Here is a 24,289-nt window from a genome sequence, read left to right on the forward strand (position 1 = left end):
ACTAGGAATGTGTCTATTTCTTCTAGGTTATCCAGTCTGTTGTATTATTATTCATCATGGCCTCTTACCACCCTTTCTATTTCTGTGACATCAGTTGTAATTCTCATCTTCCATATCTGATTTTATTTCACTTTCTCTTTTTTCTTTGTCTAGCTAACAGTTTGTAAGTTATATATATGCTGTCAATGAGAAACTCAGTTTAGATTTAAGAACACACATAGACTTGGTTGTTGGAGGAAGATCATGGATATTATTTCATTAGAGTTGAGATCAAGTTGTCTTTACTATCACTTGTTGACAACTTGTGAATCTGACAGATAAATGTCTTACTGAAATATAAGGTTTCTGTTATGACTTTCTACATGTTGGTCTAATTTTTGTTTTTTACAGGCTTCCAGAGCTCATGCAGCTTTTCCAGATTTCTTCAGGAATTCTACAGCAGAGTGGTGGGCAAAGGAAATTATAGATTTTTATAATAACCAGATGAAGTTTGATGGATTGTGGATTGTAAGTAAACTTTAAGAAATTTATATTTTAAGTTATTTATTGTGCACTGATTATGCAAAAATTGTACTAAATTCTATATAATCTTAGCAAAGTATTCTTCATGAAAATATCTCACTCATTTTTTTCTGTAGAACTTTCTTATGCAAAGAACTGATAAAATGCAGTTTGAACAATTCAATTTAAGTATTTGGCTGCTTTTTCCCAAACATTAAAATTGAATTTCAACTTTACTAAGAAACCAAAGTAGTCTCTTTAATGATTTATAAGTGCTTATAAATATTTATTTTATTTCCATTCAATGTAGGAATAAATCTCACACTCAACTGTCAGTCTTTGGTTTAAGTAGTCATAGTCTCTTACAGATGTAACAAAATCATCCTTTAAATACTATTCTAATTTTATGTGTAACATTAAAGTGTTGATATAAGAGTTTTAGTAATAAAATTCTGAGAAAACATAAAATGAATTTACTATATCACAAGTAAGCATTTAATACAGGAGATTTTGCATAATACTTCTCTAGATTTTTGTAGGTGAATTTATCTGTTGATTTTTCAGTGAAGGAAGTGAAGTCGCTCAGTCGTGTCCGACTCTTTGCGACCCCATGGGCTGTAGCCTACCAGGCTCCTCTGTCCATGGGATTTTCCAGGCAATAGTCTTGGAGTGGATTGCCATTTCCTTCTCCAGGGGATCTTCCCAACCCAGGGATCAAATCCGGGTCTCCCACATTGTAGACAGACGCTTTACCGTCTGAGCCACCAGGGAAGTCCCCTTATGTCTGCATTAATTTACTTACTTTTTAAATTAAAAAAAATTATAGAGGTGATATTATGTACAATGCTTGAGGATATAAAAGTGTATGTATTTTTTAAATTAACAAAAATACAGTTTTATTTTATTTATAAAGGATTTTATTTATAAGGGATTTTATTAAATAATCCCCAAGAATTATATCTTGTTTGAGAAGAAATAACCTTTTTATGCTAAAGGAATCACCTTTAAATGTGTTTGTTAGTTTCTTCTGTCTTGTCCAAATCTTCACAACCCCATGGACTATAACCCACCATGCTCCTCTGTCCGTGGGATTCTCCAGGCAAGAATAGTGGAGTGGGTTGCCATTTCCTCCTCACCTTTAACTGTCAACTAATTTATATATTTATATGATGGTCCTTTTATATGTAGCTACTAAGATTCTAAAATGTGTATTCAATAAAGACTTTTTGAAGTTTTCTGTATTTGTAAACTATATCTTGCAGTTTTAAAAACCACAAGCCACTGTTCAAAATAAAAATTATACAAAGTTCTGGGGCAGAAGTGGAGGGAAAAACATGGGGGAATATACACTATTATAATTGAGTTTTATGTCTAGAAACACAGAAAACAATTCACTTTTACATGTAGGTTTTATCTACACAGAAAAATAGGATATTTTATATTTTAAAAAAGGAGACATGAACTGTAAAATGTTAAGAAATATTGAGCTAAACTAAATTCTTTAGTATTGTTGAGATTGTCTTATATTTTTTCTTTTTAAAAAAGTGTTGTTATTTGGATATGCTATTTCAATTTATTGAGTTTCTGAATTAGTTCTTTTAAGAAGATATGCCCTAAATTTGTTTTTGTTTACTTTTCTTTCTCTCTTTAAGGATATGAATGAACCATCAAGTTTTGTAAATGGAACAACTACTAATCAATGCAGAAATACAGAGCTAAATTATCCACCTTATTTCCCAGGTACAATATTGCTGTTATACCTTTGATGTTATCATGTTATTATCATTTATTTATCAGGTTTATATACTTTATGATCTAGAGAATAGGATTCACATTCCCAATTCTCACTACCCATTTGCGCAGTGGACCACACCTCAGCTCATTACCAATATCATCTAGATCATCTAACATTACTTTGAGGAAAAAAAAAAAAAGGTCAAGAAACATGATTTACCTATATGAATACATTTCTAAATTTGATTACTTTGATTTTCTTATGAATCATCCGAGATTTGAGAATCCTCAATCTTGTTTGAATAAAAATCTTTAAATCTTTTATAAAGGTTTTTTTTTTTTTTTTTAAGTTTTTCTTTACTAGAGAAATAGTGAAAGAATGCTAACAGCAGTTCCTTGGTTGTCCTGACCTAGGAGAGAAAAGAACAGTCTTTTGGCATTCATCCACATACTCCTACATAGGCAGTAAATTGCATAAATGGTTAACATCTAAAGTTATGGCAAAGCTCTGATAATTTTAATCTGAAACTGAGAAAAGATTTGATCAAGAAATAGTGCTGTTGTAGCATTTGCTTGGCTCTTTATCCCAGGGCTTTATGTTAGCAAATGGAATCTTTTAAAAAAAAATATTTAATCAATATTTCTTATCTAAATGCATAAAATATAGTAGATTTTAAGGAGTACATTTTTCATGATTTTATGAATTCATATTAATTATTAACATTTTTGTTACTAGAGTAAAATTTTGCACATATTTTCCAGTTACAATTGTAATTGCAATCACTTACAATTGCAGACCAGTTTTTAATTTAAAATTAGCATGAACAAAGTGCACAATTGGTTAAAAAGTATTCTTTTCAAACAGAGATTAATGTTTTACCAAAACAGCTTATGAGTACAGGTTACAGATTTCAATACAGATGACTTTATAACATATTAATGTTTTTTCATTGATTCTCCCCAGAACTCACAAAAAGAACTGATGGATTACATTTCAGAACCATGTGTATGGAAACAGAGCAGATTCTTAGTGATGGATCATCTGTTTTGCATTATGATGTTCACAATCTATATGGATGGTCACAGCTGAAACCTACTTATGAGTAAGCAATTTTCATAATCATCCTTTCTATTATTTGTTAGATTTACTTTGAGTCCTTCGCTGCTGATCTTACCTTACTTGATCATTCAAAGCATTTGGAATAGTTTTTTCTCTCTCTCTGTCTGTATATTTATTTTAAATTTTCATCCTATTCCCAAAGGACCCTGAATTATTATATTTTGTTCCCAAGCATGTACTCAGCTCATAGTAGCACAATGCCTCAGGAATAGTAAGAGCTCAAAGAATAATTTTTAATGAATATATGTAAACAATATATAGTTTGATGTCATTAATTAAAGCATAAATGCTAGGCTAAATCTGCTATTTAAATCCATTATTAGCAAATAAGAAACTATGTAATTGAATTTGAGCTTCTCAAACTTTAATACTCATACACGTGCTCAGTCATGTTTGACTTTTTGCGACCCCATGGACTGTAGCCTGCCAGGCTCGTCTGTCCATGGAATTTTCCAGGCAAGAATACTGAAGTGGGTTGCCATTTTCTATTCCAGGGCGTCTTCACAACCCAGGAATTGAACCCATGTCTCTTGAACTGGCAGGTGGATTTTTTATCACCACAACATCTGGGAAGCCCACTAATAGCTCTGTTAAACAAATTCTTATATGAGGCTAATAATGATGAAACATAGTCTATTCTTTAAATAAAAGTCTTTATTAACATTGTGCAACAGATTTTTCTGCAATGATAGAAATGTTTTATAATTCTGGATTGTTCAATATGGTAGCTACCAGCCATATATAATTGTTGAACAATAAGGCTAGTGTAACTCATAAAAAGAATTTTAAATTTTATTTAACTTTCATAAATTTAAATTAAACAATACCATGTGGCTTATGGTCACCATACTACACAGTGCAACTCTAGATCACTGGCTCTTAACTACACATTGTAATCCACTGGATATTTTTTAAATTTTATTTTATATTGGAGTGTAGTTTATTAACAATGTTGTGTTATTTGTAGGCATATGGCAAAGTGATTCAGTTATACATATATATATGTATATGTACCTATATATATACATATATGTATATGTACTTTTGTATATATATATATATATGTATTCCTTTTCAAATTCTTTTACCATTTAGGTTAATATAGAATATTAAGTAGAGTTCCCTGTTCTATACAGTAGGCCTTTGTTGGTCATCTATTTTAAATATAGTACAAAATTAGAAATTTTTGTACTATATAAATTCTGATTTTAATTAATCTGAATTGCAGCCTAAGAATCTGATTTTTTTTTTAATTACCTAGGTGGTTGTAATGAGCATCTGGGATTGAAAACCAGTACTCTAGTAGATGACTAAAGTTGATAAAGAATGAAAAGCATTTTGCAGTAAAGGGTATGGGTAATATTTCCTCATTTAGTGAAACACACATCGTATTTCCAGGACCAAACTCTTTTCAACCTAGAATCAGTGAATTATCTAAGATATTATTACATGAATGATTGACTATAGATTTGTTCACGAAATCCCAATGCAAGGGCATTCAGAAAAACTAGTAGATGTATTTCTAAAGAGTAATGCTTTTTTATTGAGACAAATGCTTCTTCAGTTAACCCTACTGAAACATACTATGGGGCACAATTACCCTTCCTTAACCTCACTTTACCATAATACTATAGATATTAAGAATAACAGAAATATTGAGAGGTGACTGGTGAACCCATTAGCAAAACTTATATAACTTGAGAAAAAAATATGTACTTTAAGGGAAATGAAAAATAAATCTTTTTTCAAAGAGGACAATAAATTGAATTTCTGGAGCACATTACAGAATTTAGCATGGTTCCTGACACACTGTGCAATGTTTAGTACACCTAAATGAACCAGTTTTATCTTACCACAGCTATTAAAATTGTATAAATAAACTCAGGGAAAAATTAGGTAAATTTCTAGATAGTTGATATGTTGTTATATGATATGTTATAAGTTATTTGGGGATGTTAAAATCCATTTTCAGTTCTTAAATAGCATTATGAGGAAGATATTGGTACATTTTTCCAAAGAACATACATTTAATGTTAATTTTATTCTTGTACATAAAATCTTTCAGTAAAACTTTAATCATATTTGTTGTTTAAATTAAAAGATTAATAAGTTTTACATGTTGAGTTAAATAACTCAATTTATGCATAGCCATAGACTTTTTATATCTTTTAAATACTTTCTATTTAATTTTTTCAGTTATATGAGAATAAAATTGTTGAACTTTCAGATATTATAGAGATAGTAATTATAGATTTAAAGATCTTGCAAATGTAAAAGGATGCTATAAATAAATTACATTTAAACAAATGATGGACAGTAAGACTTTTTAACATTGGAAAAAACTGAAAGAATTGAAAGCATAATATTTTTATTCAAGTTATTCAGACTGTACCATTTTTAGTTTCATTATTTCAGTTTCAATAATTCTCAGTTTCCTATAAGTTTGAGATATTCATTAATTCAAAAATTAATTATATGCCAAGCACTATATTAGGTATAAGAAGTACAAAGAAGATTAAGGCATTCCTTAAACCTCCAGAGTCTCAAGGTCTCATTGAAGAAGTTTTATGTATAAAGAAATCAGTACAAACACTGTTATCCATCTTTAACAAGGAAATGATTACATAGAGTTGATAACATGCCTGTAGGTTACAAATCTGCCTAATTAAGAATTTGAAATATTTTTCCAATATGGTTCTATAGTCCCTATTCATATACAATTTATTTTGAATAATAAAATAAAAACAATTATTTTTATAACTATTACAATAGTGAATTTTTTAATTTTTGGTACATTTATAATAGACAGATACTGATAATATATTGCATTATTCTTAACACTAGCATATGTTTTAAATAAATAATAAAGTCAATAAACTTGTTCTTCAAAGCCTGAAAAGAGAGGAAAAGAAAAATATATGATCCAATTTTAAAAACCATTCTCTTGAAATCTGTCTTTGGACAGATTCTATCCTTAAAATAGAATAACTATTTTTATTTTTTTTTTTATTTTTAAGACCTAGAGAAGCCTTTCTGTCTTTAAACTACCCTCTAAAACAGGGAGTATTATAGTAAAGATTCTCTGCAGAGTGATACGGAGATTGATTGTCGACTAGTTATAAATAAGAAGAGTTGAAGCATTAATAGGGCCTAAACTTTATCAAGAGAACATGTTTAAGTAGGATGAAATGAGTTCATTCAAAACCTCACAATATAATTAGTTGAGTCGATAATATCAATAGTTGGCTTATATTCACTGGTCAAATAGCAAAAGGGCCACTTAGGCATGTTGCTCTGCTATGTGTTGGAAGGGAAAAAGATGTTTTCCATGTCTGTGAGGATTTTATAGTATAATGAGAGAAGACTCACTTGTAAAGGCTAGCTATAGCAAGAGACAGCATAGACAACATAAATAAAATACGTTTTTGTTTAAGGAAGTGGTCCTATGTAGAAATATATGAAGAAAATATCTCATATATTATAAGAACTCATAGTTCCTCTCCATCTATATTAGTGCATTGCAAAAGGCAACTGGCAAAAGAGGAATTATTATTTCTCGTTCCACATATCCTTCTGCTGGACGATGGTCAGGACACTGGTTTGGAGACAACTATGCAACATGGGACAATTTGGAAAAATCTATCATTGGTATGTGAGAGTCACCATCTTTCTCATTATTCTTTTGAAGTTTGTATTAGCTATTCACTGTTGCTAGTTCATATACTTTATAAGTCCTTTGAATATGCTTTTGGCAACATGTTCTCTGACAAATAACATAATGAAAAAGCAATGGGCCAGAGAGTAGGATTTAGCTTATTTTGAGAAAATAATTTTGTCCCTTTTGGTCTCAGTTTCCTTTTATAAAAGGGCAGAAACTGAGAAATAACATATAGAACTAAGAAAAGAAATGGATAGAAATTCTAGAGTCTAGGGAATAAGAATATCTTGTAGATGCTAAAGTATGAATAATCTCAAACAAATTTTGAAAGTTTTCTGACTGTATTTGAATAAAGAGTAAATAAAATATTATTTTGTAAAGGGATTATTTTTCAGTTTCAGATATAGACTTAAAAATTCTTTATATTTATATTAGGATTCAAGGAAAACACTTAATCAATGTTTAGAAATATTCCTTTAAAAGAAGAGCTGGAAATTCACATACATTCTATTTCATGAAAATGATCACTCCTCAAGGGATTGTATCTAATAAGGATAATTCAGTTTGTTTCAAATGATAAGATCTATGGCTAGATAATTACAGAAACAGCCTTTTATTTTAATAATAAAACCAAGGAAGCCATTAACATGTTCTCATACTATAATTTGTTCATAACAGCTTTGTGATCTAAGTGTGTCATCTTGAAAGAGTCAAGGAGTCTTATTTTTATAAATGTCATTAATACTATAAAGTAAAAAAATACGTACATTTTATAGGAAGAAAAAATAAAAAGTGTATTAATAATCTGAAAAGCTATTTTATTGAATTAGAGGTCAGTATTAGAAAAAATAAATAGAAAATATGCAAGCAACTTATGCAGCTCAATTCCAGAAAAATAAACTATGCAATCAAAAAATGGACCAAAGAACTGAATAGACGTTTCTCCAAAGAAGACATACGATGGCTAACAAACACATGAAAAGATGCTCAACATCACTCATTATTAGAGAAATGAAAATCAGGACCACAATGAGGTACCACTTCATACCAGTCAGAATGGCTGCGATCCAAAAGTCTGCAAGCAGTAAATGCTGGAGAGAATGTGGAGAAAGGGGAATCCTCTTACACTGTTGGTGGGAATGCAAACTAGTACAGCCACTATGGAGAACAGTGTGGAGATTCCTTAAAAAACTGGAAATAGAACTGCCTTATGACCCAGCAATCCCACTGTTGGTCATACACACCGAGGAAACCAGAATTGAAAGAGACACATGTACCCCAATGTTCATCGCAGCACTGTTTATAATAGCCAGGACATGGAAACAACCTAGATGTCCATCAGCAGATGAATGGATAAGAAAGCTGTGGTACATATACACAATGGAGTATTACTCAGCCATTAAAAAGAATACATTTGAATCAGTTCTAATGAGGTGGATGAAACTGGAGCCGATTATACAGAGTGAAGTAAGCCAGAAAGAAAAACACCAATGCAGTATACAACACATATATATGAAATTTAGAAAGATGGTAATGATGACCCTATATGCGAGACAGCAAAAGAGACACAGATGTATAGAACGGACTTTTGGACTCTGAGGGAGACGGAGAGGGTGGGGTGATTTTGGAGAATGGCACTGAAACATGTATACTATCATGTAAGAAATGAATCACCGGTCTATGTTTGATGCTGGATACAGGATGCTTGGGGCTGGTGCATGGGGATGATCCAGAGAGATGATATGGGGTGGGAGGTGGGAGGGGTGTTTCATGTTTGGGAACTCATGTACGCTCGTGGTGGATTCATGTCAATGTATGGCAAAACCAATACAGTATTGTAAAGTAAAATAAAGTAAAAATTAAAATTAAAAAAGAAAAAAGAAAAAAGCAAATATCAAAATATTGATTTCTGCAACTTTCTTTTATAATTTTTAGGTATGATGGAATTTAGTCTCTTTGGAATGTCATATGTAAGTAGTTCTATTCCTCTTATTTTCATCACTTGTGAATATTAAAAAACATACTATTAACATTCATTAAATATCACTATATTTTAGACTGGAGCAGATATCTGTGGTTTCTTCAACAATTCAGAATATCAGCTCTGTGCCCGCTGGATGCAACTTGGAGCATTTTATCCATATGCAAGAAATCACAACAGTGCATTTACTAGAGTATGTAATTACTGCATTTACTCTCATTCCTTTGTCCCACTAACCTTAAGCATCTTTGACTAGAATTCGCCCTTCCTAGCTGATTTCCAGATGAATGCTTTGAATCTCTACATTTACTGAGGGCATCTGAGCCCATCAGTTTAAGAATTTCCTGATTTGGGTTATCTTTATACTTTGGGGTTTAAGACTTGGTTGGGTGGCATATGTACTGCTGTTCTATATAATATTGGAGAAGCCAGGGCAAAAACTGCTTCTGGAAATCCTTACAAACCTGGACAGAACAATGAAAAAAAATTGACTTCAAACTAAATAATTAGAAAAAGTCACTTAAAATACTAGCATCAATGTGTGAAATGGGAAAATTTAAACAGCAAACATTTTAAAGATGAATTGAGAAGAAATAAAAGGAAAAGGGAATCATGAGAACAAATTTATATGTGGTGGCACTATATACTTTATATATACTTTACTAAACTGGAAGAACTTTTTGAGTGAGGTGGTTGGTGGCATTAGTGGTAAAGAACTTGCCTGCCAGTTCAGGAGACATAGGAAATGTAGGTTCAGTCCTTGGGCCGGAAGATCCCCTGGAGGAGGATGGCAACCCACTCCAGTATTATTGCCTGAAGAATCCCATGGACAGAGGAACCTGGAGGGCTATATGTTCCATAGGGTTGCAAAGAGCTGGGCACGATTGAAGTGACAGCACACAGCTCATAGAAAAGTATAAACAATTGAAGACAGTATTTAACTGTTATATTTTGTGATATTCATTTTCAGTGAAAAATTATAGAAAAAAAGATAAATTATCAAAATGCACCTCATGGAAGAATTGTAGATGGAGCTGGTCTTTTAAGGATGCAGTTTAGCCATAATAACTGAATGGCAGAATTCATCATGTGTTGTGAATTCTTCATGTCACCTCTAGGAAATTTTAGTCAGAATAGAAGGAAAAATTTGTATTACAAAATGAAAATATATACAAGGTTAAAGGCAGTATGGGGCCACATTTTGGGAGAATTTGTAATTCTTTGTAATAATTTGTAATAAGTTGGGCAATAGAGAAGTTGATAAGATAGGAATATTTTAACAGGAGAACATTTTGTCAATAATGCAATTCAGAAAGCTGTATTATTAGGAGATTGAGGCTTGAATGAATAAAATCCTAAACAGGGATTCTTTAATAATTCTTTAATTTTTCTTTCATTCAAGAGGAATTCATTGAAAATCTATTTAATAATTTACAAAGTCCCTGCACTCCATATGATTTATATAATATATATCCAAAGGATAGAGATAATTATATATATATATATATGTATAAAATATGTATATAGAACAGCAGTCCAAATAAGTCATATGAGGGAAAACTTGGGTAAGCTAAAATTATAAAGAGTTATTTGGGTTCTGTTTTAGAGGGGATGCTCAGGGAAGTCTTCTTGGATAAAGTGACATTAGCATTAGAGCAGAGACTTGAGTTGGGGAAACAAACAAATTTAAACATACGGGGATGAATTTAAACATACGGGGATGAATTTAAACATACGGGGGAACAAGTGAAAGACCACAAAGTGGGAATGTGGCTGGAGTTTTGAAGACTATGAAATTGGAGAGGGAAAGACTGATGAAGTATTTCTGAATGAAATGTGAAGAACAGAAGTCTCACGTTTAGGAGGTAGTATAATTGAATTTAGGAATGTATGGTTTAGGATTAAATGCTTATTTTCAGCATGTAAAAACTGAAATAATGTCAACAAAGTCAGTATGCAACAGATATGGTCTTTACCTCTTCTAACTTGACTTGGAAACTGGTAACAGTAGAAGACAGAGCTTAGTAGTTATTGGATCATTGTACTTTCAAGGTTTTACCTATTCTAATTCTACATGTACCAATTTAACAATTGGTCACCATTCAAACGTTTTTACTACTGGAATCTAGGAAAATTGGAATCTTCATAGATAGGATACCACTCTTAAAAACTCTGTTCCTGTTGATAATCACAAAAAACACTGAAAGTGTTGTCCCCTGGAGTCATGCGGCAGTCTTATTTGTTCCCTTGATATAACGTAGAATGTAAGATAGTAATCAATTTCCCTATTATTTTTTAACCAGTAAGTGTGTTTGAGTGCGTGCATGGGTTGTGCAACCCCATGGACTATAGCCCACCAGGCAATTTCCCTTGAGAATACTCAAGCGGGTTGCCATTTCCTCCTCCAGGGGATCCTCCTGACCCAGGGATTGAACCAGCCTCTCTTGAGTCTTCTGCATTGGCAGGCAGATTCTTTACCACTGAGCCATGAGGGAAGCCCACAACATTATTTAGAAGTTTTTAACTTTCCAGGATCAATTTTAGGCTTTTTACCTGGAGAGAGATTCCAGAGCAGATTTGGTGGGCATGTTCTTTTTTGTTATGCAATATTAATTTGATCCTCTCCTCTTCCTATACTATTATTTCTTCAGTACCATAGTTTATTCATTTCTCATGAGATCACAGTGTGCAGGGTTACTGTGATGGACTTGGCATGTCTCTTTATTTCAATCCACTTTTGTATAGCATTCTGTTTCTCCCCTAGATTTTTCATCCTATAGTGAGTATCACCACAGTTGACAAGGGTATTTGTCACCTATTCAAATATGAACTGCTCTTTAAGTAGGTTCACCTACATGAAATCATGTATGAGCTTAATTTGCACTTTCTTATTAGAGTGTTAATATTATGCTCTGTCTTTCCATCATATGAGATAGAAATATTACTCCAGAAGAATTTTGTGAAGAACGTATGTAGCATATGATGGTGATTTAAATTATTCCATAGTTTTTATCCTTCAAATATGTATTTGAAAACTATGATTTAACCAAGGACAAGAGCTTATATTTCATTTTGCTTTGTTTCAGAGACAAGATCCTGCTTCCTGGAATAAAACTTTTTCTACAATGTCAAGGGACATTCTAAATATTAGATACACTTTATTGCCCTACTTCTATACACAGATGCATGAAATTCATGCTCATGGTGGCACTGTTATCCGACCCCTTTTGCATGAGTAAGTTCACATTCTTTTTCCTACCACAAAGAAATTAGCTATTCTTTGTTTTATTCAATTATCAATATAAAATGGGCTTTCCCTGGTGACTCAGCTGGTAAAGAATCCGCCTGCAATGTGGGAGACTGGATTTAATCCCTGGGTTGGGAAGATCCCCTGGATGAGGGAATGGCTATCCACTTCAGTATTCTGGACTAGGGAATTCCATGGAGTGTGTAGTCCATGGGATCACAAAGAGTCAGCATGACTGAGCGACCTTGACTTTCACTCTCCAATCTACTTTCACTTCAATATAAAATATTTTAAACTAAAACATTTTTTGTTGTTGTTTTATTGTACATTTTGGATTAATAAGCATTTACATGAGGAAATCTGCTAAAAAGCAGTCTAATATAAGCCATTAAAAATGAAGTACATTAACCAGTTTTTAAAAAGCAATAATTTTTAGAAATAACTACTACATACCAAGTATTGTTTTAGATTACTTATAGACCTTATTACAGTGTGTATTTTTGAGAATTCTTGCAAATAAGTAATATTATCTCTATATTATAATTTGTTTAACTGAAGTTTATTGCAATTCAGTTAATGTACCACATACAAATGCCTGACTGAGGAAGACCATCCTAACTCTCCCATTCTTTGTAGACAATTGTTTTGGATTTACTCTTTAAATTTCAAACTGATACATGACCAAATCTTGAAATTCAATTCTATGAATATAGTTGCAAAAATGTTAACATGTTCTGTTTTTAGTGCAAATACATTTCTTATGGATGTTACACAAAATAAAAAACAAACATGTATACAAACCAAAAAAAAATTGAAATAATCATGATATACTTAACTTCCCATGTGACCTATATTATCAGAATAATTGAATGTGGTCATTTGTTAGATTTCACTATTCATAAACCAGTAAAAAAAATACAGAGAATATTTACTTAAATTAAGCAGTTCAGTTCAGTTTAGTCACACAGTCATGACCTAATCTTGGCGACCCCATGATTCGCAGCAGGCCAGGTCTCCCTGTACATCACCAACTCCTGGAGTTCACTCAGATTCATGTCCATTGAGTCAGTGATGTCATCCAGCTATTTCATCCTCTGTCCTCGCCTTCTCCTCTTGTCCCCAATCCCTCCCAGCATCAGAGTCTTTTCCAATGAGTCAACTCTTCCATGAGGTGGCCAAAGTACTAGAGTTTCAGCTTTAGCATCAGTCCTTCCAATGAGCACCCAGGACAGATCTCCTTTAGGATTGACTGGTTGGATCTCCTTGCAGTCCAAGGGACTCTCAAGAGTCTTCTCCAACACCACAGTTCAAAAGCATCTATTCTTTGGCATTCACAGTCTTTCTTTCTTCACAGTCCAACTCTCACATACATACATGGCCATTGGAAAAACCATAGCCTTGACTAGATGGACCTTTGTTGGCAAAGTAATGTCTCTGCTTTTCAATATGCTATCTAGGTTGGTCATAACTTTCCTTCCAAAAAGTAAGCGTCTTTTAATTTCTTCCTGCAGTCACCATCTGCAGTGATTTTGGAGTCCAGAAAAATAAAGTCTGACACTGTTTCCACTGTTTCCCCATCTATTTCCCATGAAGTGATGGGACCAGATGCCATGATCTTCGTTTTCTGAATATTGAGCTTTAAGCCAACTTTTTCACTCTCATCTTTCACTTTCATCAAGAGGCTTTTTAGTTCCTTTTCACTTTCTGCCATAATGGTGGTGTCATCTGCATATCTGAGGTTATTGATGTTTCTCCCGGCAATATTGATTCCAGCTTGTGCTTCCTCCAGCCCAGGGTTTTCATGATGTACTCTGCATAGAGGTTAAAAAAGCAGGGTGACAATATATAGCCTTGACATACTCCTTTTCCTATTTGGACTGGAACAACCAGTCCGTTGTTCCATATACAGTTCTAACTGTTGCTTCCTAACCTGCATACAGGTTTCTCAAGGGGTATGTCAGGTGGTCTTGTAGTGCCATCTCTTTCAGAATTTTCCACAGTATTGTGATCCACACAGTCCAAGGCTTTATAGTCAATAAAGCAGAAATAGATGTTTTTCTGTAACTTTCTTGCTTTTTTGATGATCCAGTGGATGTTGACAATTTGACCTCTGGTTCCTCTGCCTTTTCTAAAACCAGCTTGAACATCTGGAAGTTCACAGTTCACATATTGCTGAAGCCTGGCTTGGAGAATTTTAAGCATTACATTACTAGTGTTGAGATGAGTGCCATTGTGTGGTAGTTTGAACTTTCTTTGACATTGCCTTTCTTTGGGATTAGAATGAAAATTGACCTTTTTCCAGTCCTGTGGCCACTGCTCAGTTTTCCAAATTTGCTGACATACTGAGTGCAGCACTTTCATAGTCTCACACTTTTCTTCCAGAGTGTTTGTATCTTTGCTTCCTGTTTTTTGATCTTCTATTTGGCAAAGTTAATATTTGAACTTATGTATTGGTGATGGACAGGGAGGCCTGGTGTGCTGTGATTCATGGGGTCACAAAGAGTTGAACATAACTGAGCGATTGAACTGAACTGACCAAACTGAACTTAAGTTCACTTCAAAGGAGATTTCTCACTCAGTCGGTCTTACATGTCCATTGCAACTCTGCATTTTGTCAGAAGGTTTAGTCATGCTCTAGATTTACTCATAAAATATTGTACCACTGTGTATTGAATTTTGGGGCTTCCCTGGTGGCTCAGCTTGTAAAGAATCTGCCTGCAATGCCAGAGACCTGGGTTCAATCCCTGAGTTGGGAAGATCCCCTGGAGAAGGGAACAGCTACATACTCCAGTATTCTGGCCTGGAGAATTCCATGGACTGTATAGTCCATTGGGTCACAAAGAGTTGGACATGACTGAGTGACTTTCACATATTGAATTCCAAATGATGAAATTGTTTTTGATCTTTTATAGTTTGATTTGCACTTCTATCCACAAAAGTCCTTACTTCAAAATATGTTTTCAATAATTATTTTATTGTATTTCAAAGAGATAAATTTATTTGATTTAACTTTGTATATATTTTGTCCAGGTTTTTAAATGAAAAGCCAACCTGGGATATATTCAAACAGTTTCTGTGGGGTCCAGCATTTATGGTTACCCCTGTATTGGAACCTGTAAGTCCCATTTAATATTTTTGTTCACAAAAGAATATTCTTTGGTTTATATGTTTTTAATGACTATATATTTTTAAATTCCAGTACGTTGACACTGTAGAAGGCTATGTCCCTAATGCTCGGTGGTTTGATTACCATACAGTAAGTAATTAAGAAATTTGGGGGGACTGACAAAATAGAAATGAGTAACAAATTGATTATAGCATTTTTATTAATGACATACTTGTTTTCCTTTCCACTTCAAAAGAAGATGTTTCTTGCTAATTAACAAACAGTGAGAGAGTTAATTTATTGTGCCATAGATTGTTATATAGTCATGGATTTATTTAACTAAATAAATGACAAAATTGTACATTGTGCATTAAAAGGTCATTACCTTTTATTAAGTATTCAAGAAGATTGCTAAAAGTAATGCATTCCTTCCAAGAATAATATATGTGACAAGTCAGGAATAACTTTTGTGACCCATCAAACACCCATGTATTTTCTGCATGTGCATACTACAAAAAATAGTGGTAAGTTAATGTCAAAGCTATAAATAACCTAAGGAATAAACTGGTTTATCATTTAACCAACATAACTTCCTGAATAAATGTGTGTGGTTTTGTTATTTTTTAAATTAAAAATTATATTATTTGATTCTATAAATGTACCCCCTCAAGTACCAGTGTTGCTGATGATTCTCTTATTGCTTTTGTTCTTTCTTGCAACTGTCTCATTTCCAGGGCAAAGATATTGGTGTCAGAGAAACATTTCATACGTTTGCAGCTCCTTTATATGAAATCAACCTACATGTCCGTGGTGGTTACATCCTACCATGTCAAGAGCCTGCTAACAACACATTTTACAGGTAAGTGAAGTGTAAGTCTTGAGAGTCCCTTGAACTGCAAGTCGATCAAACCAGTTAATTCTAAAGGAAATCGAGCCTGAATATTCATTGGAAGGACTGTTGCTGAAGCCCCATTTTGGCCCTGCATGCCAAGAGCTTACTTATTAGAAAAGACCCTGATGCTGGGAAAGATTGAAGACAAATGGAGAAGAGGGCAGCAGAGGATAAGATGATTAGAGAGTATCACCAACTAAATGGACATGAAATTGAGCAACACCAGGGAGATAGTGGAGGACAGAGGAACCTGTCAGCTACGGTTGTAAAGAGTTGGACAAGATTTAGCAACTGACCAACAGCAACAAAAACAAAGTGTTTACAGAACTCAGATTAGATTTTCAGATACATAATGCTAGAATTGTCAAGAACCAGGAAAGTTCTGAGATTTTATCCTACTTCCAAGCTTACAGGTTAGCCTGCCACAGTTTCATAACTACTGTGTCTGAGACAAAGGTCTTACTCATGGCATAGCAAGAAATATGAGCTTCATGTTTACTTCAGTGTCACTTGATCCCCAAGTCCCATGTGGGTGAGTGACATCAAGTGACCCAGGTGGATACTGTCCATGCAGGAGGTTTGTGTCACAATGAAGGAATGCCAAGTTTTGGGAAACTCAACATATTTATAGTAGACTTTGAGTAAATTATCCATTATTTGCTTTGAAGGGAGAAAAATTGTCAGTGCTTAAATAATGTAGAAACTTGACTCATGGAAAATTGATTTCCAACATGATAGAAATGTTTCACAGACCAAAACAACAACTGAAATTTAATGTCTTCTGTATAAACATGCAAAGGTATTGATAACATGCAAAGTTTTTGTATTTTAAATGGCTGCCTCACCTAAGACTCATTATTTTTTCTGAGTCTGGTATTTGGAAAGAAGTATTATTTTATTCATTAAAGTATATTTTTATTTTTTAATTTATTTTATTTTTTAATTTTTATTTTTGCCTTATTTTACTTTACAATACTGTGTTTGTTTTGTCATACATTGACATGAATCCACCACGGGTGTACATGAGTTCCCAATCCTGAACTCACCTCCCACCTCCCACCCCATATTGTCCCTCTGGATCATCCCCGTGCACCAGCCCCAAGCACCCTGTATCCTGCATTGAACATAGACTGATGATTTGTTTCTTAAATGATAGTATACATGTTTCAGTGCCATTCTCGCAAATCATCTCACCCTCTACCTCTCCCACAGAGTCCAAAAGTCTGTTCTATACATCTGTGTCTCTTTTGCTGTCTCACATACAGGGTTATCATTACCTTCTTTCTAAATTCCTTATATATGTGTTAGTATACTGTATTGGTGTTTTTCTTTCTGACTTACTTCACTCTGTATAATCAGCTCCAGTTTGATCCATCTCATTAAAACTGATTCAAATGTATTCTTTTTAATGGCTGAGTAATACTCCATTGTGTATATGTACCACTGCTTTCTTATCCATTCATCTGCTGATGGACATCTAGGTTGTTTCCATGTCCTGGCTCTTATAAACAGTGCTGTGATGAACATTGGGGTACATGTGTCTCTTTCAATTCTGGTTTCCTCGGTGTGTGTGCCCAGCAGTGGGATTGCTGGGTCATAAGGCAGCTCTATTTGCAATTTTTAAAGGAATCTCCACACTGTTTTCCATAGTGGCTGTACTAGTTTGTATTCCCATCAACAGTGTAAGAGGGTTCCCTTATCTCCACACCCTCTCCAGCATTTATTGCTTGCAGACTTTTGGATCACAGCCATTCTGACTGGTATGAAGTGGTACCTCATTGTGGTCTTGATCTGCATTTCTCTGATAATGAGTGATGTTGAGCATCTTTTCATGTGTTTGTTAGCCATCTGTATGTCTTCTTTGGAGAAATTTCTATTTAGTTCTTTGGCCCATTTTTGATTGGGTCGTTTATTTTTCTGCAATTGAGCTGCATAAGTTGCTTTTATATTTTTGAGATTAGTTGTTTGTCAGTTGCTTCATTTGCTATTATTTTCTCCCATTCTGAAGGTTGTCTTTTCACATTGCTTATAGTTTCCTTTGTTGTGCAGAAGCTTTTAATTTTAATTAGATCCCATTTGTTTATTTTTGCTTTTATTTCCAGTATATTGGGAGGTGGATCATAAAGGATCCTGCTGTGATTTATGTCGGAGAGTGTTTTGCCTATGTTCTCCTCTAGGAGTTTTATAGTTTCTGGTCTTACATTTAGATCTTTAATCCATTTTGAGTTTATTTTTGTGTGTGGTGTTAGAAAGTGATCTAGTTAAATTCTTTTACAAGTGGTTGACCAGTTTTCCCAGCACCACTTGTTAAAGAGATTGTCTTTACTCCATTGTATATTCTTGCCTCCTTTGTCAAAGATAAGGTGTCCATAGGTGTGTGGATTTATCTCTGTGCTTTCTATTTTGTTCCATTGATTTATATTTCTGTCTTTGTGCCAGTACCATACTGTCTTGATGACTGCGGCTTTGTAGTAGAGCCTGAAGTCAGGCAAGTTGATTCCTCCAGTTCCATCCTTCTTTCTCAAGATTGCTTTGGCTATTTGAGGTTTTTTGTATTTCCATACAAATCTTGAAATTATTTGTTCTAGTTCTGTGAAAAATGTGGCTGGTAGCTTGATAGGGATTGCATTGAATCTGTAGATTGCTTTGGGTAGAATACTCATTTTCACTATATTGATTCTTCCAATCCATGAACATGGTATATTTTTTCCATCTATTAGTGTCCTCTTTGATTTCTTTCATCAGTGTTTTATAGTTTTCTATATATAGGTCTTTAGTTTCTTTAGGTAGATATATTCCTAAGTATTTTATTCTTTTCGTTGCAATGGTGAATGGAATTGTTTCCTTAATTTCTTTTTCTACTTTCTCATTATTAGTGTATAGGAATGCAAGGGATATCTGTGTGTTGATTTTATATCCTGCAACTTTACTATATTCATTGATGAGCTCTAGTAATTTTCTGTTGGAGTCTTTAGTGTTTTCTATGTAGAGGATCATGTCATCTGCAAACAGTGAGAGTTTTACTTCTTCTTTTCCAAAGTATATTTTTAAAATGAACTTTTCTATGAACTTTAAACAAACAATGCTCAGAAGACTTCTCTTTCCTTCTGTCTTTTCCAGTCCCCCTTTTCTTCCTCCATCCGTACTATGACACATTCCCTGATTCACATTAGTTTATGAAAGTAGATATCTATTGACACTATCACTACTCTTTCAAACTGCTAAGTCCTCTGTTGTCCATAGAAGAACCAGACCTGTTTTTATCAATCTTGTCCCATTTTACAATAAAAGGTAGTTCAGATTTTCTATCCATTACCATTTATAAATGAACATCTTCTAAGACTGCTTATGTGACATCTCCCTCTTGTTCAACAATGTGTCATATCTACCAGGGGTTGTGGGTCCATTCTGTCTCCTATGACTGATGTAAGAATGAATTTCTGTTACCAATCACAGAATCTATTTCCACTGTTAAACTCCTGGCTTAGATATTCAGATTCTAGAAGACTCAGTTCTGTTTCTCTTCTCATCTCCTGCTGTACCTCCTCTCATGGTGATCCATGTGCTGACAGCCCCAGCTGGCATGAATAGGTTATGAGGAGCCTGGAAGGCTGCAGTTCATGGGGTCGCTAAGAGTCAGACATGACTGAGCGACTTCACTTTCATTTTTCACTTTCTTGCATTGGAGAAGGAAATGGCAATCCACTCCAGTGTTCTTACCTGGAGAATCCCAAGGACAGAGGAGCCTGGTGGGCTGCCATCTATGGGGTCGCACAGAGTCAGACACGACTGAAGCTGCTTAGCAGCAGCAACAGCAAAGCCATCCAGATCCATCTCTATCAACACCTTATCTTGTGCTGTGGATAGTCACTCAGTTATGTCTGACTCTTTGCAACTTCATGAACTGTAGCTGGCTAGGCTCCTCTGTCCATGGGGATTCTCAGGCAAGAATACTGGAGTGGGTTGCCATGCCCTGCTCCAGTACTCCTCCAATACTTTATATTGATATCATTAAAGAGGAGAAAAATGATTGCACCTGAGAAGTAAGAATCTCATGAAGGAGACCCGTTATAAGTTTTGCCTTGAAGAATCCTTATGTTATTAAAGAGGACTAGAAAGGCCATTCTGTTTGTGTGTGTGTGTGTGTGTGTGTGTGTGTGTGTGTGTGTGTGTGTGTGTAGATGGGTAAAGTAAATAAGATATTTAGGTATACAGTTAACCTTTGAACAACATGAGTTTGAATTACATGAGTCTGCTTATATGTGGATATTTCTCAGTAGTAAATACTACAGTACTACTCAGTCCATGATTGGCTGAATCTGTGGGTGCAGAGGAACTGTGGTTACTTGGATGTATGTTGTTCAAGGGTAAACTGAACTTTCATTCTATACAGGGTAAAATGAAAGTTGTGAAGCTTCTCTTAATCTCATTTTAAGTATGTTGGGAAATTATGTTAAACCAGATATTCATGTTGCTAATAAGATCTACTTATCTTTTAATTCAGTGACTGTGAACTGAAATACATACATACATACCTGCTAAAATCTTTACTTGGAAAATATAAACTTGCTATGGAGATTTGAACTCTAGATAGTTTGGATATTTTAGGATACTTCCATAGCAGTACAGCCTTTAACATTTGTGATCAGAAAAGGCAGATAGCTAAGCATAATTAATCCTTCCATGGCAGTATAAGGCTCTCAAACCAAGTGATTAGTATACTGAGAATGGAAGCAGATATTTAATTCAGAAATAAGCATATTATCGGCAGAAGATGGTAAGTATTGCTCAATCCAAAGACAGGATTTGCAATTTTCTACTAGCTACTCTTCACATTCTTATTAACAGCTGTCAATGATAATTAAGTTATTTATATACGGAAATATGAGGATAATTTATGTCATAAGGATTAAAACATGCTACTGAAATAGCTTTATGTTTAATGGTCAATCATAGAATTATCATAGAAAGTATAAATAAATAAATAACCTTAACATGGTTTTAATTATAAATGTGGTCACTTCTGATTTTCTATAGTAAGTGAATCCTTGATATCAAAGATATGCATGATATTTTCTATTAAATATGAAGGATTTTGTGGTTTATATACTTTCCATTCTTGTTAGTCACTCAGTTGTGTCTGACTCTCTGTGATTCCATGGACTATATCCCACCAGACTCCTCTCTCCATGGAATGCTTCTGGCAAGGATATTGGAGTAGGTAGCCATTCCCTTTTTCAGAGGATCTTTCCAGGCAGGGACTGAACCTAGATCTTCTGCATTACAGGCAGATTCTTCACTATCTGAACCAGCAGGGAAGCCAGGAAAATCCTTTTGTTTTCTTTTCCTAAAACAATTTGTATTCTCCTTAATTGATATCCTTATTTGTGTTCTTTGGACACATACAATAAAACACTCGATACTCTTTAAACGTTCATAAAACTATATTCTTTTTACAGCCGGCAGAATTACATGAAGCTCATTGTTGCTGCAGATGATAATCAGATGGCACGAGGATCTCTGTTTTGGGATGATGGAGAGACTATTGGTAAGTGTTCCATTTAGGAGTGTCAGGGGAGTGTGTAATTTCCTCGGTTCTGTCTCGCCACAGCAAAAATTTGAAGCAATGGACAGACCACTGTTACAGCTTGGTGATACAGCTTGGTTTCATTTGGCAAGCAAAAGAAAACCATCCTTGAAGCGTGAGGGTGGGCCGATCCAAAAGAAGTGAACAGAAGAGAAAAGAATCCAGAAACTCCTCTTTTTATATTGTTTTTCTTCCTCCCCCTGAACCTGCCCTATGTAAATTGGGCTAGCCAGGAGGGCTGTTTGCTTCACCTGAGGTTCTTACTCTGGTCCTCAGACTGTCCTTTGTTCTATTTTTGCAGGCTTTTTCTTTGTCTTTTAGCCACTGCTGTTTTTGGGGCTCCCTTTTTCCTATTCTAACTGCCTAAAATTCCTCCCTCAAGAGATGGGAGGTGCAATTCTTTAGGAATAGAGGCCTCCATCGAGGTCTTTCTGGCTACTTCCTGCTAAACTGGGATAGTGAGGGATATTGGGCCTCCCCCTCTTGCTAATCTCAAGCCTCAGAGTCCTTATAGTGGTGTCCATCTAAGGGTGAGTGATATTTCCCATGGTTGGGTGTAGTTTTATATATCCTTGTTGAACTGGCACTGCATGTTGTAGCTTATTGACCTGGGCAGAGACAAAAAATGTGTTACACAATTGATAATACATGGAACAATCATAAGCAGCATCAATATTGTGCTAATAGGGATTAGTAGGGGCATTAGCTAGCTCCAAATCCTCCATTGCCAGAAGAAGGATCCACAAAGAGAGATTATAGCCACACTGAGAACTCTCCAGCTCATTCTTTGAGCTCCTGTGGGATCTGAATGTTTTGTTTTTCTTGAGGACTGTGAGACTTCCTTAAACTTTAGCTGGAAGTATTTACCCAGAAAAAACATATCTTATCCAAGATGGCTCAAGTCCCTCCTTGTTCAGGGATCAGGAGATCTATCTCTTGTCTATTTTGGAGTACAACTCTTGCCAAGCTGTGTTGGCTTTTTAGAGCTATCCTGAGAAATTTTATCCCCAGAAACTTAATTAGAATGGCACTCATTTGTAGTCCTGAAAAGATATTTGAGATCTCCCAGGTCTCACAGGTATATTGATTGTCCTCTTCAGTTTTCTTCCATGGCTTGACTTGTGAGTAGTGAATCCAGGAGTCGTATCCTGTTAACTTAACTGCTGTAGGGGTATAAAGTATTACAGGGCAGGGGCCCTTCCCTGTGGGCTGGAGTTGAGCCTTTGGAGACTCATCTTTCCAGACTGTAATTAGGACTTGAGTCCCTAGAGCATATAGTGGTGGTTCTTTAGAATCTTTTGGGTCCTAGTTGACACCCCACAAGTGTATATCTTGTTGGAATGCTCAGTGGCCATGGTATGAGACCAGAGGATCTGAGCCTCTGGATCTAGGAAGAGGTCATTGACATAAACAAATGGTCTCTCATATAGCATCTCATAAGGACTAAGACCAACCTGTTCCTTAGAAGCAATATGGATGTGAAGGAGAGCTATTGGTAAAGCCTCCTTCCATCCCAGGGAGGTCACCTGAGTTATCTTTTTAATCGCTGGTTTTAATAATTGTTTGGCTCTTTCTACTTTTCCTGAAGACCGAGGCCTCCAGGCACAATGGATATAAGAAGTAACGCCTAATGCTTTAGAGACCTTGGATGACCTTAGAAGAAAATGATGTCCCATTGTCACTTTGTAATGATCTGGGCAGACCAAATCTCAGAATGATTTCATAGAGCAGTTTTTTTTACCACCTCCTCAGCCTTCTCAGTCTGGGTGGGAAAGCCTTCAGTCCATCCTGTGAAAGTATCTATCATGGCTTATAGGTATTTATACCCTTGAGAAACTGGCATCTGGGTGAAGTCCTTCTCCCAGTCCTCTCCTGGGTAGGTACCACGTTGTTGGGCAGACTGGGCCAGCTAGTGTCTTTGGGCTCCTTAGGCATTGTTTAACTGGTAAGTGGGACAAAAGGAGAACACTTGCCTTCTAGTTGTTTGGAGGCTTGTTCCTCTGAAGGACCTTTCTAGTAATCTTTGGAGGGCCTTTTCCCCTAAATGAGTGGTAGCATGTCACTAGTTAACCAACTTCCATTGAAGGTTCCCAGGCAGAAAAATGAGTCCCTCCTTTTGGAACCACCCTCATATGATCTTTTTGAAAGTCTTCACTCTTAGCTTTAAGAGTCTCACCTTCAGTTTATGAAGGAGTTTCTGGCAAATTAGTCTGTGGATCTAAGGTAGCAACCCCTATTGTTCTGTAATGCTGCTCTCTTAGCTGCCTGATCAGCTGCTTGGTTCCCTTGTAACACTTCTATGCTCCCTTTACAGTGGGAGACTGAAACCTCAATGAGCAGATGGACTGCCTTCAAGAGCCTAAGGATTTTATCACCATATTTGATTGGGGACCCTCAGGTGTTCAAGTGCCCTCTTTCTTTCCAAATAGCAGTGTCTATGTAGCACCACAAAGACATACTTTG

General features: G+C 35.0%; 1 protein-coding gene across 1 annotated transcript in view; it reads left to right on the forward strand.

Annotated features, from left to right (window-relative positions):
• SI (sucrase-isomaltase) overlaps positions 1-24,289 on the forward strand; it is a 108,998-nt gene that overhangs the window by 71,878 nt on the left and 12,831 nt on the right. The window contains exons 34-44 of the mRNA XM_018053782.1: positions 391-507; positions 2,154-2,241; positions 3,200-3,338; positions 6,870-7,003; positions 8,949-8,983; positions 9,071-9,187; positions 12,081-12,229; positions 15,272-15,356; positions 15,441-15,497; positions 16,082-16,206; positions 21,699-21,787. Coding sequence (XP_017909271.1) covers positions 391-507; positions 2,154-2,241; positions 3,200-3,338; positions 6,870-7,003; positions 8,949-8,983; positions 9,071-9,187; positions 12,081-12,229; positions 15,272-15,356; positions 15,441-15,497; positions 16,082-16,206; positions 21,699-21,787 — 1,135 coding nt within the window. The remainder of the gene's footprint in view (positions 1-390; positions 508-2,153; positions 2,242-3,199; positions 3,339-6,869; positions 7,004-8,948; positions 8,984-9,070; positions 9,188-12,080; positions 12,230-15,271; positions 15,357-15,440; positions 15,498-16,081; positions 16,207-21,698; positions 21,788-24,289) is intronic.

This window comes from Capra hircus, chromosome 1, assembly GCF_001704415.2.
Source record: "Capra hircus breed San Clemente chromosome 1, ASM170441v1, whole genome shotgun sequence".
Taxonomy (NCBI): domain Eukaryota; kingdom Metazoa; phylum Chordata; class Mammalia; order Artiodactyla; family Bovidae; genus Capra; species Capra hircus.